General features: G+C 38.0%; 1 protein-coding gene across 1 annotated transcript; it reads left to right on the top strand.

Annotated features, from left to right (window-relative positions):
• Positions 1-204: 204 nt before the first annotated feature.
• Positions 205-14,877, top strand: LOC139461061 (uncharacterized). Its single transcript, XM_071242614.1, has 18 exons — positions 205-411; positions 3,138-3,289; positions 3,936-4,031; positions 5,275-5,431; positions 6,178-6,223; positions 6,650-6,805; positions 6,993-7,048; positions 7,186-7,323; positions 7,501-7,672; positions 7,936-8,046; positions 8,307-8,522; positions 9,801-10,017; positions 10,413-10,642; positions 11,565-11,655; positions 12,639-12,767; positions 13,238-13,333; positions 13,632-13,811; positions 14,678-14,877. The coding sequence occupies exons 1-18, from the start codon at positions 230-232 to the stop codon at positions 14,803-14,805; spliced, it is 2,553 nt and encodes an 850-aa protein (XP_071098715.1). The 5' UTR covers positions 205-229; the 3' UTR covers positions 14,806-14,877.
• The last annotated feature ends 765 nt before the right edge of the window (positions 14,878-15,642 follow it).

The following is a 15,642-nucleotide window of genomic DNA, read 5'->3' as shown; positions in this document are numbered from 1 at the left end:
AAAATACAATTCATAGCCCATACATTTAAATAGAGCATCATCCATTTACAAACACAAAGATCTCACAAGACTATTTTCAACCTTAGATACTCGAACCCCTACTGCTGTTTATCGGATTAGACATATGAAAGTATTTCTTGTAAAGGGACCAATGTGTAAGATAAGATAAGAAAGGTGTACATATTCGTTTCAAGCAGGTTCAGCTTGTCACACTTGTTGGGCTGCAGCCATGGTTCGAGGCAGTGTCCTAGCTCTACTTATTGTCCAGAGTGCATTTGGACTCGAGCTGCTGAAAAACCCAGGATTCGAGAGTCCAGATCTGTCGGGCAACTGGGGAGGATGGGGCTTCAACCTTGTTAGTATCACTGATGACGTCCATGGAGGAACTCATGCTGTCAAAGTATCTGGAAGGTAAATTACCACAGAAGTCATCTGTTTTATCTGGACGTCACATGATATGTGTATCTCATCACATACATACACGTATTAAAGATCAAATTAATGGGATATAATACATGTTCTAACCATACGATTTGAGAGTGATCCAAATGTCCTGTTTTAATGTCCATATCTACAATAATTACAAGTAGTCCTTGAACTCTTCTCTGAAGGGGATAACTATATGAATACTTTGGGGGTGAGGCTTCATTGAATGTCCCTTGTGGGTTACCCGACCAGGGTTGGTTACACAATTTCATTCCATGTTGAGAAAGGACAAGGGACAGGAGAGGGAACCTGACTGATCCACGGGATATGCTTTAGTTCAGAAATGATGAAAAAATGTCCAAATCATTGTGAAACTAAAATTAGCTCATTTCCAGCCATTCATGTTTAGGACTTCATTATTTAAGACTAAAATGTGTCAAACAGGCTGTGTTTTGAGGTTGAAAAAGGAACAACTCTTTAAGCTGATTTTCATAGCAGATGTACATAAAGACTTACCGTCATGGAGTAAAACACGCATCTTAAGTGAAGGACGGGCACCCGATTTTCTCTTTTAGTTCACTAATATTAGCCATTGTTATAAAAGTAGAGATAATTTATCGATAAAGAACTTCTTTATTTACTTAAAGGCGACATTTTGGTATAAATCCTTATACCGCCAAACCTTGTTATCCATAAGTTATCTCCACTTTGTCATCCGTCAACTTGTAAGTAATGCCTATCAAACATTGTTATATAGTTCAGCATGCTAGCTGTCCAAAACTTGCAAGTGGGCGAAAGAAAGAAAAGCTCGTTGTCGTACATTTAAACATGTTTGAAAATTTTCATCCCAGTATTTAAATGTTCACTGCAACTTCAACATTTCAAAATAGGGAATCCGGACCCTATCCCACCCTATCCTTCAAAACAAACATTGTGTTGCACAACATTTGCTTGTAGTGATTTACGCAATTACAGCGCAACATATACAGCGGACAGAGTGTAGCAAAATTACCACAATACATTGTATGATCACTGGTTGCTGATAATTTACATTAAAAAGTCTTATGACATATATCATAGTTAAATATGTAATGTATATGATTTTGAAAGCTTAGGGAAAGGCAATAGTCATAGATAAGGCTAGATAGTCTTGATTTTGTTATCATAAGGTTCAGTATCTGGAATGGAAAAAATTATATGTGGAATAAATGTGGAGACATTTGGACTAGGTCGTCCATTTTTACGTAGATTATAGATATTTATAGTCAATAAAAACGACAAAACCCTTACCATATAAATTCATCAGTAAGAATTTCAAGTTCGTGAAATATATTGTTTTGTCAATCTGCTTATTGAGAGACGTTATGTTTCATATCTAGATCTATGAATAAACATTCAGAGATGCAAAACACACTGCACAAGAAGACTGTATGACAAGTGGGATGACTTCAACTTTCCAATAGTAAAAGTTCCCTTCATGTCGAGCCAAATTCCAGCAGCTCCACATTGCAGCTTTCACATTGCACAACGTTTGAGATACAATCGAACATGCTCTTTCTACCAAGATTTCAAAGAGCGTCATACATCTCTTGCTCAGAAATTGTTTGATCAAGGTTACAACATTCAAGGCCTCAGTAAAGCATTCAAAACGTTTTATGGTAGACATGTGGATCGCATTTCCAAATTTGACGCATCAGTGACAAAAAAAGATGTACAATGCAATTACCTATGTTGACTATGTTGACCATGTGTTCCCGTGTTTATGCAGGTTAACAATTGACTTGCCTTTGCATGTGTTTGTGACGGGTGCCATCGGTTGGGCAGGATACGGCGACCTCTTTGCGAACACCTGGTATCATCATTATTTGATAGTGATTCATATACACATGTTCATGATATAGTCGGAATCGTGCTTTCGACTCTGCTTTAAGCAGGCATTTCTATTAGAAATGGAAAGGATTTTGTTGCTTTATTTATTTTTCGTTATGCATGGTATGCTGAGAACCTAATCTGAACCGATATCGGTTCCCCATGATGTGTAAATGCATATACCTGTACATAAAGAAATGTTAACATGCAAAGACAAAAAGGTGAAAAGGTACCCTTTTCTATTTCCGCCTTAAAATGGTTGTAAAGAAAACAATAATCAAATCAGTTGCGCTGAAATGTGATCATTGTTTGATGTCACCTTATCAATATTATGAAACTTTCTTTTTTAAGTTGAAGGCTCTGAACCAGTGTATTGTTTTAAAACACAAAGATAATGTATGAAAAGTATAATATACCAACGAAAGCCACGTAAAGCTTTTAAAGGATCTGGACTCTCAACTGATCCTTCATGGCACTGCATAAGCATTACATTAACAAACATATGGACAGATGATCAGTTAATAGATGCTGGTTTCATTAGTTTATTAATCTGATGGTATATTGTATTGATAGAAAACTACACCAGTTGTTTCATGCTGTTCTAGAAGTGGAATTACCTAAACTGGTCACAGCTTGATGTAAATGTATGTTGATGTGGTTCTGTTCAGTATAGTATAGTACATACGTTCTGCAATGTTAACCAAACAATCGTGTTATGTACGAACTAGTGATAATAGTTTTCAAGATCATACATATACAAGAAATCCCTGCTGGGATCGTTGTTTAGCATCGATATCAACACATATATGAAGCATATAGCAAATTAGTAATATTCGTTTCAGAACACAGTCCTACCAAGGCCCTGCGCAGGATGTTCCCATACAGCCTGGTGGCCGTTATGCCTATACTTCCAGTGTTAAACAGCTGAATGATCACCCAGGGACGTTGTTCCAGACCATCAAGATCACCATTGCATATACATGGGCTGATGACGGTGTGTACTATAATAAGATATAACTGTCTCTGTTCTCACTATTTTACCTCGATTGTCTCATTTGTCTAAGGTCCCGCAATTAGCTGTGCAGTGTCGATTCCCCGTGGGCATACCTGAAACATATCATCTTGGGCTCCAATGCCGGATTCGCCCTGATTATATTCCCGGGTTCGTCAGCACTATACCTGTGCTCACAGGTTTCACCAAAGTAGTAAACGTCTAAGATCTGCATGGCTTAGGGTTACCTCCCACATCAAGCTGACATGCCGTGACATGACATGAGATTCGATCCAAAGCTGCGATCACTCATCCTGATGACTTTTTCTCCTTATTTTTGTTTACGAATGTTTTGCCCTAAAATTCAGGTCTGTGGGTTGAGAAACTTCAAAAATAATATTCTAGTTTCAAATAGATTGCGGATTTTTTTCAAAATGTAGGGTAGGTAGGGGAAAAGAGTAAACAAATAGGGGCGGTGGCGGGCGGAATGAGGAAAGACAATTATCTTATGGTTCAGTGAAAATCAGCGATAACACAAGATTTTCGCGAATTTTTACGAAAAACATGATTTGTATTCAGTAAATATTAACAATTTTATGAGACACGATACAGACATACCTAGCCCAATGATGATTTTTATCATACACAGGTAAAACGGATTATTACGACATCGCTCAACATCCATTTGTTCAGTCTGCCAATGGATGGTTCACCCTCGACGGGGATTTCACCGCTCCATTAAGAAGTAAGCCCAGACAATTCAAGTATTCAACAATGACATTCATTATTCTTTGTTGGGGCTGTTGGGTAGCCTACTGGTTTATACATTAGCACGTCATGCCTAAGAGTCCTCTTTGAATGCCTACAGGCGTACAATTGTGTGAGGTCGTTCTTGAGGTGCCAGTATGGTGGTGAGGTTGCAATAATGTATTTAGTTACTATACATAATGTCCTGAACTGACGGAATCATCTGGTGTCTAGTTCCATATTTTCAGGTTAATCAAACTATTCTTGATTGGTTTTTATTGTATTTTGATCGCTATCAAACTATAATGAGATTTTATGAGATCACTGAAAATGTTGTCGGCTGCAAATGTCGACAAATAATAAGCGTCATCGAATAAATTTACCCCCCTCTTCAATGTCAACATATCTACAATGACAGAACATTCTATATCCAGTAAGTTCAAGGGATGTGCCGTTTTTTAGCATATACATATACTCCTTAAAACGGTACTTGAAATATCTAACACGTTGAATGGTTTCACTTTAGCGAAGAGGCTTAACTAAATGCTCCTTGTGGGTTTAACCGTGCAGGGTTGTTCACACTATTTGATTTCATGTTGGGAAGACAAGGTACTACAACTGTCCATTCTGAAAAAAGGGTTGAACTAAATTTTGTGCTGTTACTGTTATAAAAATAAATATAAGCGACAAATCTCTGCAAAAACAGAGTCCATTGTACGAATCCGACTATATCACGAGCATGAGTTATGAATCACTTTCAAACAGTGATGATACCAGGTGTGCGTATCCTGACCCACATGCAAAGGCAAGTCAATTTTTCACCTGAATAAACACGGGAACATATGGTACAAGTCAAAATAGGGAATTGCATCGACATAATTTCTCTCACTTATGCGTCACATTTAGAAATGTCCTCCACAAATAATTTGAAAAGCTTTACTGAGGCCTGGAATGTTGTCACCTTGATAAAAAAACAACTTCCGAGCAAGAGTTGTATGACGCTATTTGAAATCTTGGAAGAAAAAGCATGCTTGATTGTACCTAAACAGTTGTGAAATATAGACAGCAAAGGCAAGGAAGGAAAGTTGACTATGAAAAGTTGAAGTCATCCTTTTTGTCATACAGACTTGTGGAGAGCGTTTTGTCACTCTGAATCTTTATGCATATCTAACCATTTATAAAGCTTTCCATTTTGATGTTTACATGTACATGAATATGTATATTTACACATACACCACCAGACACCAGCAAGGCCAACCTGTACTTCCAAGGCCCAGATCCAGGAATCGACTTCATCGTTGACGACGCTTCTCTCCAGACGGTGGACGAGGACATGAGCTGGAAGGCCGAGGCAGATGCTAGAATACAGAAGATTAGGAAAAATAACATCAATGTTCAGTAGGGCTGCCTTCTTTCTATCGTCTATTGCTTATGAATTATTACATGTGTACTACGTTTCGCTCCGGACATACACGAAACAGGCGGGACGCGTACGTTTGTAATAATCCATGTAATAGGTCTTTTGTCATACCCTATTCACTCAATGTATATTTTACTTGATAACGCATTATAACGAAGAAACGCCTTATTCATGTAGGCACGTCATGTGGCTTTTGAAGGTAATTCTACCAAACGGTAAACTTAAATGTCAGTTCTCAAGTAATGGTTCCTTCTCTTAACGGAACAACTGTATAATGTAAAACAATTGCAACAATCTCAAGAAACATCATATACATACTGTTACATAAATAGGCCAAATTTCACCAAGTGGCCTGAAGCAAAAGATGAGTTTTCACGAAGTGACAGTTGTTAGAAAAATATGAATTCTATATATTTTTTTCCAAAACGTAACGACTAATCAAGTTCCAGCATCCTATTAGTATTTTTGACATGGTGTGTATGTTAAGACACGACTTTAATTGATACTGTGTGTTACAATATAACACGGCGGTCGGGTAGCCTAGTGGGTAAAGCCTTCGCTCGTCACGTCGATGACTCGGGTTCGATTCCCAACATGGGCGCAGTGCGTGAAAACCTATATATACTCACTTCAATATAACACATTTTTCTCAGAACTTCTATTTCACGTTAGTGCCATGAACGATGATGTGTCTATAATACATATGGATCATTGTGTTTTACAGAGTGACACATTCATCATCATTCAACCCTGCTGATATTGAAGTTAAGGTTAGATATTATAATTCTGTTCATGATGGATAAAGGAAATGACATCCCTGCAGAATACACTTGTACTTCATATGTTTTTAATATAAATATACAGCTTCTTTGTATGTATCTATGAGACTCCTGTTATGGTCGTAAGCGTATGAGATACAGTAAACTACGTTTATAACGAACACGCTTATAACGAACTGACGGATATAACGAACTTACGTTTTTGTCCCGACTATTTGCTGTAGTTATGCTGTATGTATGCATATAACGAACTACGTCTACAACGAACTAAAATTAGTGGTTCTTTTGAGTTCGTCCTTACCGTAGTTTACTGTATTCCACAAAAGAAAAAAATCAGTTGTACATTCCTGAGTCCATGAATTTCTCCGGTGACATACGTACTTTAAGACATTTTTTAAGAACCTCTCTGATTTACAGATTGACCACAAAAGACATCTGTTTGGATTTGGGTCAGTAATAAATGAGGAATATATGATAAACGACGGCTACAAAGAGTATCAAAACTTTGTCTATACTATGTTCAACTGGGTGACAGCAGGATCCTTCAAGTGGAAGTACAACAGAGGTACCAAGGTATATACTGTTCATATCTTCATTTTATGTGTTCATCAAGGAAAATCGAAACTTTTGCAATTATAGATTTTACAACACGCAAAGTAATTTCACGAAGAAGAACTACCATACAAAAACAATATTATTGCAAAACACAATGTGACTAAATATCTAAAAACACATGACTGTTGTCAAACATCCTTTCCAGGATAAACCTGACTACACAGTTGCGACAGATGCCGTGAAGGTGCTTAATCAACGTGGGTACGTATCTTACAATGTGGACTAACTTTGGATGCATTTAACGGAATTCAAAACTACAACTAAAACTGTTATTTCACCATTATTCAAATGCATTACATAACTTGTCTAGGACATTTATAACAGTTCATATATTACAGCATGAAAGTTCGAGGACACAACATGTTCTGGGGAGTTCCAGGTAACTCACCCAGTTGGGTAGAAGCCTTAAACGGGACAATGTTGAAAGCAGCCATTGCAGAGAGAGTCAAATATATGACCGGCATCACAAAGGGACAGTAAGTGAACTGTATCTATCGCCATGTACATGTTTAGAATGGTCATGGTAAAAGGGTAATTTACAATCAACACACAATTCCAATTATACTCACATGTTTATTCATATTTGATAAATGGACAAACATAGAAGATTCAAACAATATATTTGAAAGTATATGTCTTAAATTATGCGTTAGACTGGGTCACTGGGACGTGAACAACGAACTTCTCCATGGTCAGTTATATGAAGAGAAAACAGGTGATGCACTGTACTCGGAGAAGATCTACGATATGGTCCACAAGGCTGATCCCGTGCCCAAGCTCTTCCTCAATGACTACGACGTTGTTGCCGTGGGAGCCGTCACTGATGTATGTTGATAATACATTTCGTAGACTTCACATTATGATGGTGGCCTGCTATGTGCCTGTTCACAGAACATCATTTATGCGATTTATGTCACATAATAATCACCATAACCACAACACCATTACGCAAATATTCAGTATCTTCCATATAGTCGTGCAATACCAACTATCGCCATTCTCAACAAAATTGCCCGACCAACAATCTGTAGTTGAAGCATTTAACGTTTTATTTTGCTGTTGCTTATATATGTAATATTCATTTCCAGGCTTACGTTGCCCAGGCTAAAGAGTTCAAAAAGGCTAATGTTGGACTGGGAGGCCTTGGTCTCCAGAGTCACTTCAGAGACTACACACCTCCAGATCCAACACTTCTGAAAGTAGGCCTTGCCTCCCTTATGTTTAATTAATTGTCAGTAGTTAGTCCCATTCAACAGTTCAATGGTAAATATAACTTCCACCTTTCACAATGACCGCTACTGAAAGGAAATGCTTATGCTTTCATAAGCTGTATGTACACAGAACAGTACATAGTAATGAGATTGAGCAATCGCCCTGATGTTGCTCTTTATGTTACTGCAGAAATAGTAGTTGACGGTTGAAGTACTGGTATAAAAATGTTGGCAACATGATATTGCAGAGACGTTTGGACAACCTGGGATCTGTTGGACTGCCTCTGTGGATCACCGAGATGGACCTGGTGCACCATGACGAGAATGTCCGGGCGGACTGGTACGACTGGGCTCTCAGAACCTACTTCAGTCACCCAGCAGTGGAAGGCGTCATATTCTGGGGCTTCTGGGATCATCAAATGAAAAGCCCTTACGCCGCACTCATCAATGGATATAACTTCTTTGTAAGATTAATTAACAAGAGCTTTTATGATATTCTTAAATAATATAACAACTGAGCATAGCACTTTATTACAATAACTGATTGTCTAGATACTGAGGCAAATATTAGGTTAGATATACAGACAGATAGTTTATTCAGTAAGAAGGCCGTAGGCCCATAATACAGACAATGGTCGATTGCATGAACTAGATTAGATTAGATCAGATATAGTGGCATATAGTTACTTACCACTACAAGAAGTATTACACAGTACACTGAGACTTAGCTGGGTACACATCGTGACGCAAGGGAGCAACTACAAAATCATAAGCAAATGGGCCGAAATATACACATCATGACCAAATGGTTCGGAATAGATATCAAAATTTAGTCCATCCTACGTGGCTAAACACTACGTGAGGCGTGAGCTCCAGCACATCCCGTGGCGTTACTTATAATGCCATGACCTTAACCTACTTGCAGTTTATAAGTTTATAAACTTGTCATGCCTGCCACGACCACCGCCATGGCAGCCACAAGGTATAGTAAGCCGATGACAGGTACTGAAACACTAAGAGGGCACGAATCACATTCTTACATTTTTATGTAAACGTTTTCTAACGATGCTAATGACTGAATGAGTATGGTTTACCTCGCTTCTATTCCAGCAATATCACCGCGGGGAACAATTGCCTTCACACATTGTACCCATGTGGGGAATTGAACCCGGGCCTACGACGTGACGATCGAATGCTTTAACCACTAGGCTACCCCACCACTCCATTGCCAATGAACAGTTATGAGTTCTTATAATATAGTGTTAAAATATAATGAAATTTTTGATTGACCAAACTTAAGAAAATTAGCTTACATTAATATGTCATTATACAAACAATGAAACAGGGGCAAAGCCAAGGATAAATAAGATACACACTGATAAAGTATCTAACGACCGCCCCCCCCCCCCCACCCCCCCCCCCCCCCCCCCCCCCCACCCACCCAATGCAGATAAGACAACAAAGCAGCCGGTGACTCACACATTGTACCAAGTGAAAACCATAACGGCTGTCGGGTAAGCCAAGCAGTTAACGTGTTCGCTCGTCATGGGGAAGGAAGACCAACGAACTTGGACTATTTCCAAAAGCGATCTAAACACAACTTAAATCTATAAAACAAAATTATAATTTCGTTATTGAAATACTTCATAACAAAACGGCGTAAAACCCAGCTCACTCACTCATAAAATTGACACTGGACAGAAAGGAGATTCACATTGAAATAAGGGTGTATATACTTGCAGGTGAACGCTGCTGGTCAACGTTACTTTGATCTGGTCCAGAAGGAGTGGTCAACACATGTAGCTAAGAATCTCTCAGATGGATCGTCCTTCTCCGTGAATGGCTTCCAGGGAGACTATGACATTGTAGTAAACTACAAGGGGAAGCCCGTTATGTACCAGGAATTCCACCTGGGGAAGGCAGATGCCACACTCAACCTGGACATCAGTGGCGATGGCCGTAAGAGACTATTGCAACATTTGGGTGTATAAATTCACAATGTATTGACAAGTCCTATATGTCATGATTGCAATATAATTATTTTGGTGACATAATGCATGGACATTTTCTTTTAAGGAAGATGTTATGTGAAGGGGTGGATAAACTCTTATTTTCATTCAAGGCAAATTTTCGTCATTTTTTAAAGCTCGTGCAATTTCAATTTCTTTAGTCCCCAGAGGACGGGCATCAAGAGTCCGAATTTTTTTCTTGAAATTACTTTCATAAATCCAAAACTAATGCCAAACGGAGTAAAAATGTTTGGGGTGATTGTTGTCATATATCTGGACTATTGATGAATTAGTCGTTAGAACACAAACAAACGAAAGTAATACATTTATTCCTTAACTTTTCAGATCAAGTGACACTCCCAACAACTATTGATCCATTCGTGCACGTGACACATGCTATCCAAGTCTCCCATAACAACCAGCATATTGTTGGTCACATGTCATCAGATGCTAATAACACCGACATTCAGTGCGTCACCCGCTGGTCCGCAGTGTCTGACGTCGGCGATGACAAGCCTACTTATGCTTACTGCGAGAGTGATGAAGTGATGACCGGCTGTTCAGGTTATCATCAGGTACTTATCATCAATAAGTTTAGGCCTTGATATAATTAAACCACTGATCCAAGCAGCATTAAACCCAACTCCCCAAATATGTCCGATTGATGGATTGAATGTTGTTGTTTTCTAATTATGCCGACGATATTTTCTCTGAATGTGATGCTTGGTTTGCCAGCCCCTTTTCCTGCACTTTAGTTTCACAAAGGTGGTCTTCTAAGTCCAGATAAAATTCAGCCTTTCTGTTTGGCTTGTACGGTGTGATATACAAAATTCAAGGTTGGTTTGTTTCAAAATCAACTCTTTATTCTTATTATATATTTTTAGATTTTCTTCATAAAACTATTAGTATGTGTGTCTGAGTATAATTAATAGGACTTTTCTGCAGATAGCTTAGGGCAGGAGAGGCTTGCACTTTTCGCGAACACCTGGTGTTATCACTGATTGTCAGTGGTCAATTCATATAATTTCCACAGCCCTTTTCCCTTCACGCCAAGTGGAATATGTTTCAGCAGAAGATCATAGGCTGGTTATTCTCTTGCATTGACAAGTTATATTAACAACTTTTGTATTTAGACGTTTCTTTGAAAACAATATTGTTCTTCATTCAAATGATAAAAATGAGCAACTAATTCAAACTGGTGTTGTATGTGTTTTCCTCGTTTTCTAAAATTTAGGACCTGCGGCGGGTAAACCAAAAAATATATAAAAGAAACTCAAAATATTTAATCACAATATGTTTCTTCACAGACAGTTGACGTGATGTATATCAGTTCTCTGTTCTGGAAAAGGTAGAAGAATATTTTACTAAGTGTTTCATGTTTACATGTAGTGTACTCGTTGTTATAGATATTTGGATAATTCAAACATCAACACAGGTGAAATTGAAAACTGTAGTTAACCAATTTTCTTCTCAAGAATAATATCAGGTTTTCTTCAGGACGGAGAGTGGTATCGTGATGGCGAGGAAATTGAGGTTAAAAATGGTCGGGTGGCTTGTAAAGCGGTAAATGGTTGGCGATCAAAAGAAGGTGAGCATGATATTCAAAGAACGCCACATGACTTGCTCAAAAGTTCTTTGATCAGGGTTCAATTCAAGACCACAGTAAAGCTTTAAAAACGAAGCTATTTTCTAATTGAAATTGCATGTATTTGTGACGAGTGCCAACGGTAGTTCAGGAAACGCTCATCTTTTCGCGAACACCGGGTGTCATCATTATTTGATCGTTTTTCATAAACGCATGCTTATAATACAATCCTTTTTTTAATTTAAATTAATACCTGTGAACTCTTTCTGACATGGTTATACGGATAGCAACTGATGTATTGGGCTGACTTAAAGGAATCGATGGTATGAAGAAAAGGAACAGTTCCTTTAAGCAATACCAATATAATCAACTTCTCTGCACTATGAATGAGTTTATGCCATACCCTTTTCAAACAAATTATGGATACTCAATTTGTTCAGATCTTTCGCATTTATCTTGTAATAAAATAAAAAGACACAATCGAAAAATACTTAGGAATCTCTTTGACATCATGACGATTGTAGAAATTACCCCTTAGACAGCTTTGCTTTCAAAACCGCGGGCGAAGGTCTAATTCAGAGTAGCTGTTGTCCTGTGGCAATAAAATGGTCAATTTCATTAAATATCCTAAGTACAAGTTTGGAAACGACCCAGAGGTGGATATATATTTAAGTTGCGTGACTTATAATCCACCTCAACATATCAGGTCTTCTAGCTGTTGCCGATATTCTAGGACCAAGTAATTAAAGTGCACCTACAGAAGTGCAGGGCCATCTGCTAATTTAACAAATCAATATAATTAATATGGAAAAAGTTTAGCGTTTGTCGCTTTTATTTACAATAGTATCATGATTACTCCAAGACTTTGTGCAAATAAAATAATACTGCAAATGAGTAGGAAGGGTTTGGTTGTTTAATTAAAGCGACTGAATGTTTTGAAGAAAACCTGTCTGACCAATTCTTCATAAATATCGAATCGTAACCAGGTCTCCAGGCTGTTGCACGATGCTGTAAGACGAAGAACATCAAGTGTACCTACAGGGGATCAGGACCATCTGCCAAGTCTGTGGATGCGAGAGTGGAAACAACTTGTTTGAACTCCGAAATTGCCACAGGTGAGTTGACAGCAGTCAGCACTATATTTGCATATTACATCTTATCATGGCAGAGATAACACAACACTGCTCTCATGGTGCACTTGTGACCACCTAACATTTACAACTTACAAAACACATGAGGTACTTGACACCTGTTATACCCTTACACAGTGTAAAATGTTTGACAGATTCGTATTTGAATCGCCCCCTGAATTAAGTGTGAATGATGAGTATTGTCGTTAATCTGTTGTAACTACGGCGTGTATTAGCATCATTAGGTGATGTTGATTTAGACGTCCTTACTCGTTGTGGGGAGACGGGAGAAGGCGAGGATACACATGGACCCAACTGAGTCAAATAAGGTTGAATCGGATGTTTCGAACCCCGGATAAGTCGAACTATGTTTCTGGTCACCATGAGTTCGTGACAAATTGTCAATGGTATATTATCTAATAACAGCATTGATGTGATAACTCTCTCTCATTTAGGCTGTACGGCCTGGACATGGGACTCTGAGATGATAGGATCCTTCCCATCGGACAATCAAAAGGGATGTGTTGCCTCAAATGAAGGCACTACTGTAGGTCAGTGTGATATTATCGAACCAGTTACTGTAACGTTGAAATTTTAAGTTACTTTAATGTCCTTTAAAAGGTCAAGAAACAATGTTATCGGAAATGTCTGATTTAAGAAACAAAACCCTGAACATATCTGAAAGTGTTTTACGAGCATCCTTTCAAATTGCATGATCAGGATATTAATATGATTTTTATTCAATGGGACCGGTTTAATGCACTCACGTTTTATGGTAGACATCAATGCAAGACTGGTATCCAACCACAATATAGCGAAATCTAGCTAAAGATGTAACTTGAAATGAAGGTACCTGGTCTTATGCTGCCTGTTGTACTGCCCCCAAACTGTCCTGTAAGACGCTGGTGTCCAAACCGAGCAGTCTCCAGAAGGGAGAGAAGGCATCTGTAGCCTGTGATGCGGGAACTGTGCTGTTTGGCTGTAGCGTCCGAGCGGACTTTGGAAAGTCAGCGGGCGCATTTATTGGAGGTATTTGTTTTCTTTTAGAAACTTGGATATCATATAATATAGTTCATGCTACTCATATGAATCATCCTAGTGAGAAGCATTTATATACACATTTATTCTCCTTATAAAGCCATGAAGATTCACCGCCCTGGATACCGCGGGTTTACATATGCATCAAATCCTGAAAGTACAGAAACACAAATTTCTATGTCATTATTATGAAAAATAACATATGCATTAAAGAAAAACTACACGTACGTTTTATTTGACCAAGACTTTTAAAATAAACCTCGATTCTGAATTGTCAACGAGTGTTTTCAAATTACAATAATCTCTTATTGAAGCAGTCGATTTTACTTCCGTCTTTGATGCCAGAAAATATGTATTACAAAATGCCGAGTTCCTCGAATGCTTAAGTTATTATGGCAGTGCGCAAGTTAACCTATAGAGTATATTTCAAGTTTCAGAGATACAACTGAAATTGACGCTTCACTATCGCACACAGTAACGTTGAAATGGCTGCGATTCCTTCAAGTCGGCAACCTCCTCAAAACACTAGTATCAACCTATGCTACTTCACTCACTATCATCCTAACAACCAAAGGCTTTGGCGTTGTATTTTGTTCGGGTAGAATGGAAATATAAATCATACTATGTTTTCAATGAATAGTTAGTGTACCTGTAGAATTAATTGCACTAGATTTAACATTGGAAGCATACACATGGCGTTTGCTTCCACATTCTGTGTTTGCATCTACACATAACATAGCTCCACATTGAAAACACAGAATGAGTATTTCTTCATACAACTGCTAATTAAACATGACCAATCTGTTATGTTTAGGTATTCCATACATCCTAGCCCTGTCTGTTCATCTGTTTTCTAGGCACGCAAGCTAAAGGAGAATTCTGCATTGCCATGAATGGTGAAGATAAGTTTACTGGCGAACAAGGGGTGTTGGCCGTGGCCACGTGTTGTTCACTTGATGATCATGGTGGGGCTATCATCGGTTAGAGTCGGTGCTTTCATATTCCTGTGTTTCAATCATACTAAAGAAAGCAGCAATAAACGCACGTTTTTATCTTCTCACTTTATTTTTTTATATGAAGCAATATATTGTCCCTAATATTAATAAAAACATATTAAGTGAGGTAATTACTTGAATATGGTGTGAATCAGAAGGTGCTGTATAGTTTTTGTCAGAATATAACTATTTTTCACAATCTGATGTTTACATCTGTAAACGGAGACTTTGACGGATTTCGTCTTTTGATATAATCTTTAGAAACTTTACATGTAACTTTATGTAACTTCTGTAGACTGTCATTTCGTACATATACTCATGTGTAATAAATACCAAGCATTGCGACGTACATTTTATGAAATTAATATGATTGTGCTATCATCAAATGCAACCATCTTAAAACATGTAACCTGGGCTAATGGTCTCTATGTTTTGAATAAACTATGACAACATACATGTGGAATACAGTTTTACTAAACACATCATTTCATACATACCAAACGATAACAATATTAATGTCCACTCGAACTACGACCATTTAGCAATGCACATCAGCAGGGTTCCTGTTGAAAAATAAATAACGGCTCACTCCACCGACTCGGTCCATCATAGTTAGGCTCAGATTGATTCAGTCACCCTCGCAACACCACGTAAGAATATATTAACACTGACATAATTAATTTAATTTTCTGTGGGTCCTTCATCTAAATTCATAAACTCCTGATGTTACTGCCCCATTTATAATTTAACATCGCATCGGCAATATCTCTGCCATCTTGGGCAATTTTATATAGAGAGTGTTGCAACATGATTAATGTTACAGAATT

This window comes from Haliotis cracherodii, unplaced genomic scaffold, assembly GCF_022045235.1.
Source record: "Haliotis cracherodii isolate W230 unplaced genomic scaffold, xgHalCrac1.p SCAF_1, whole genome shotgun sequence".
Lineage (NCBI taxonomy): Eukaryota > Metazoa > Mollusca > Gastropoda > Lepetellida > Haliotidae > Haliotis > Haliotis cracherodii.
Note: the sequence above shows the minus strand (reverse complement) of the source record. Positions and strands in the feature narration are given on the sequence as shown.

Bases quoted from the DNA above. Each gene is read 5' to 3' on its own strand.
- LOC139461061 (XM_071242614.1), top strand. From the start codon at position 230: ATGGTTCGAGGCAGTGTCCTAGCTCTACTTATTGTCCAGAGTGCATTT. The intron at 11,656-12,638 runs GTGAGCATGATA...AATCGTAACCAG, and splicing joins TGGTTGGCGATCAAAAGAAG to GTCTCCAGGCTGTTGCACGA. The intron at 13,334-13,631 runs GTCAGTGTGATA...CTTGAAATGAAG, and splicing joins AAATGAAGGCACTACTGTAG to GTACCTGGTCTTATGCTGCC.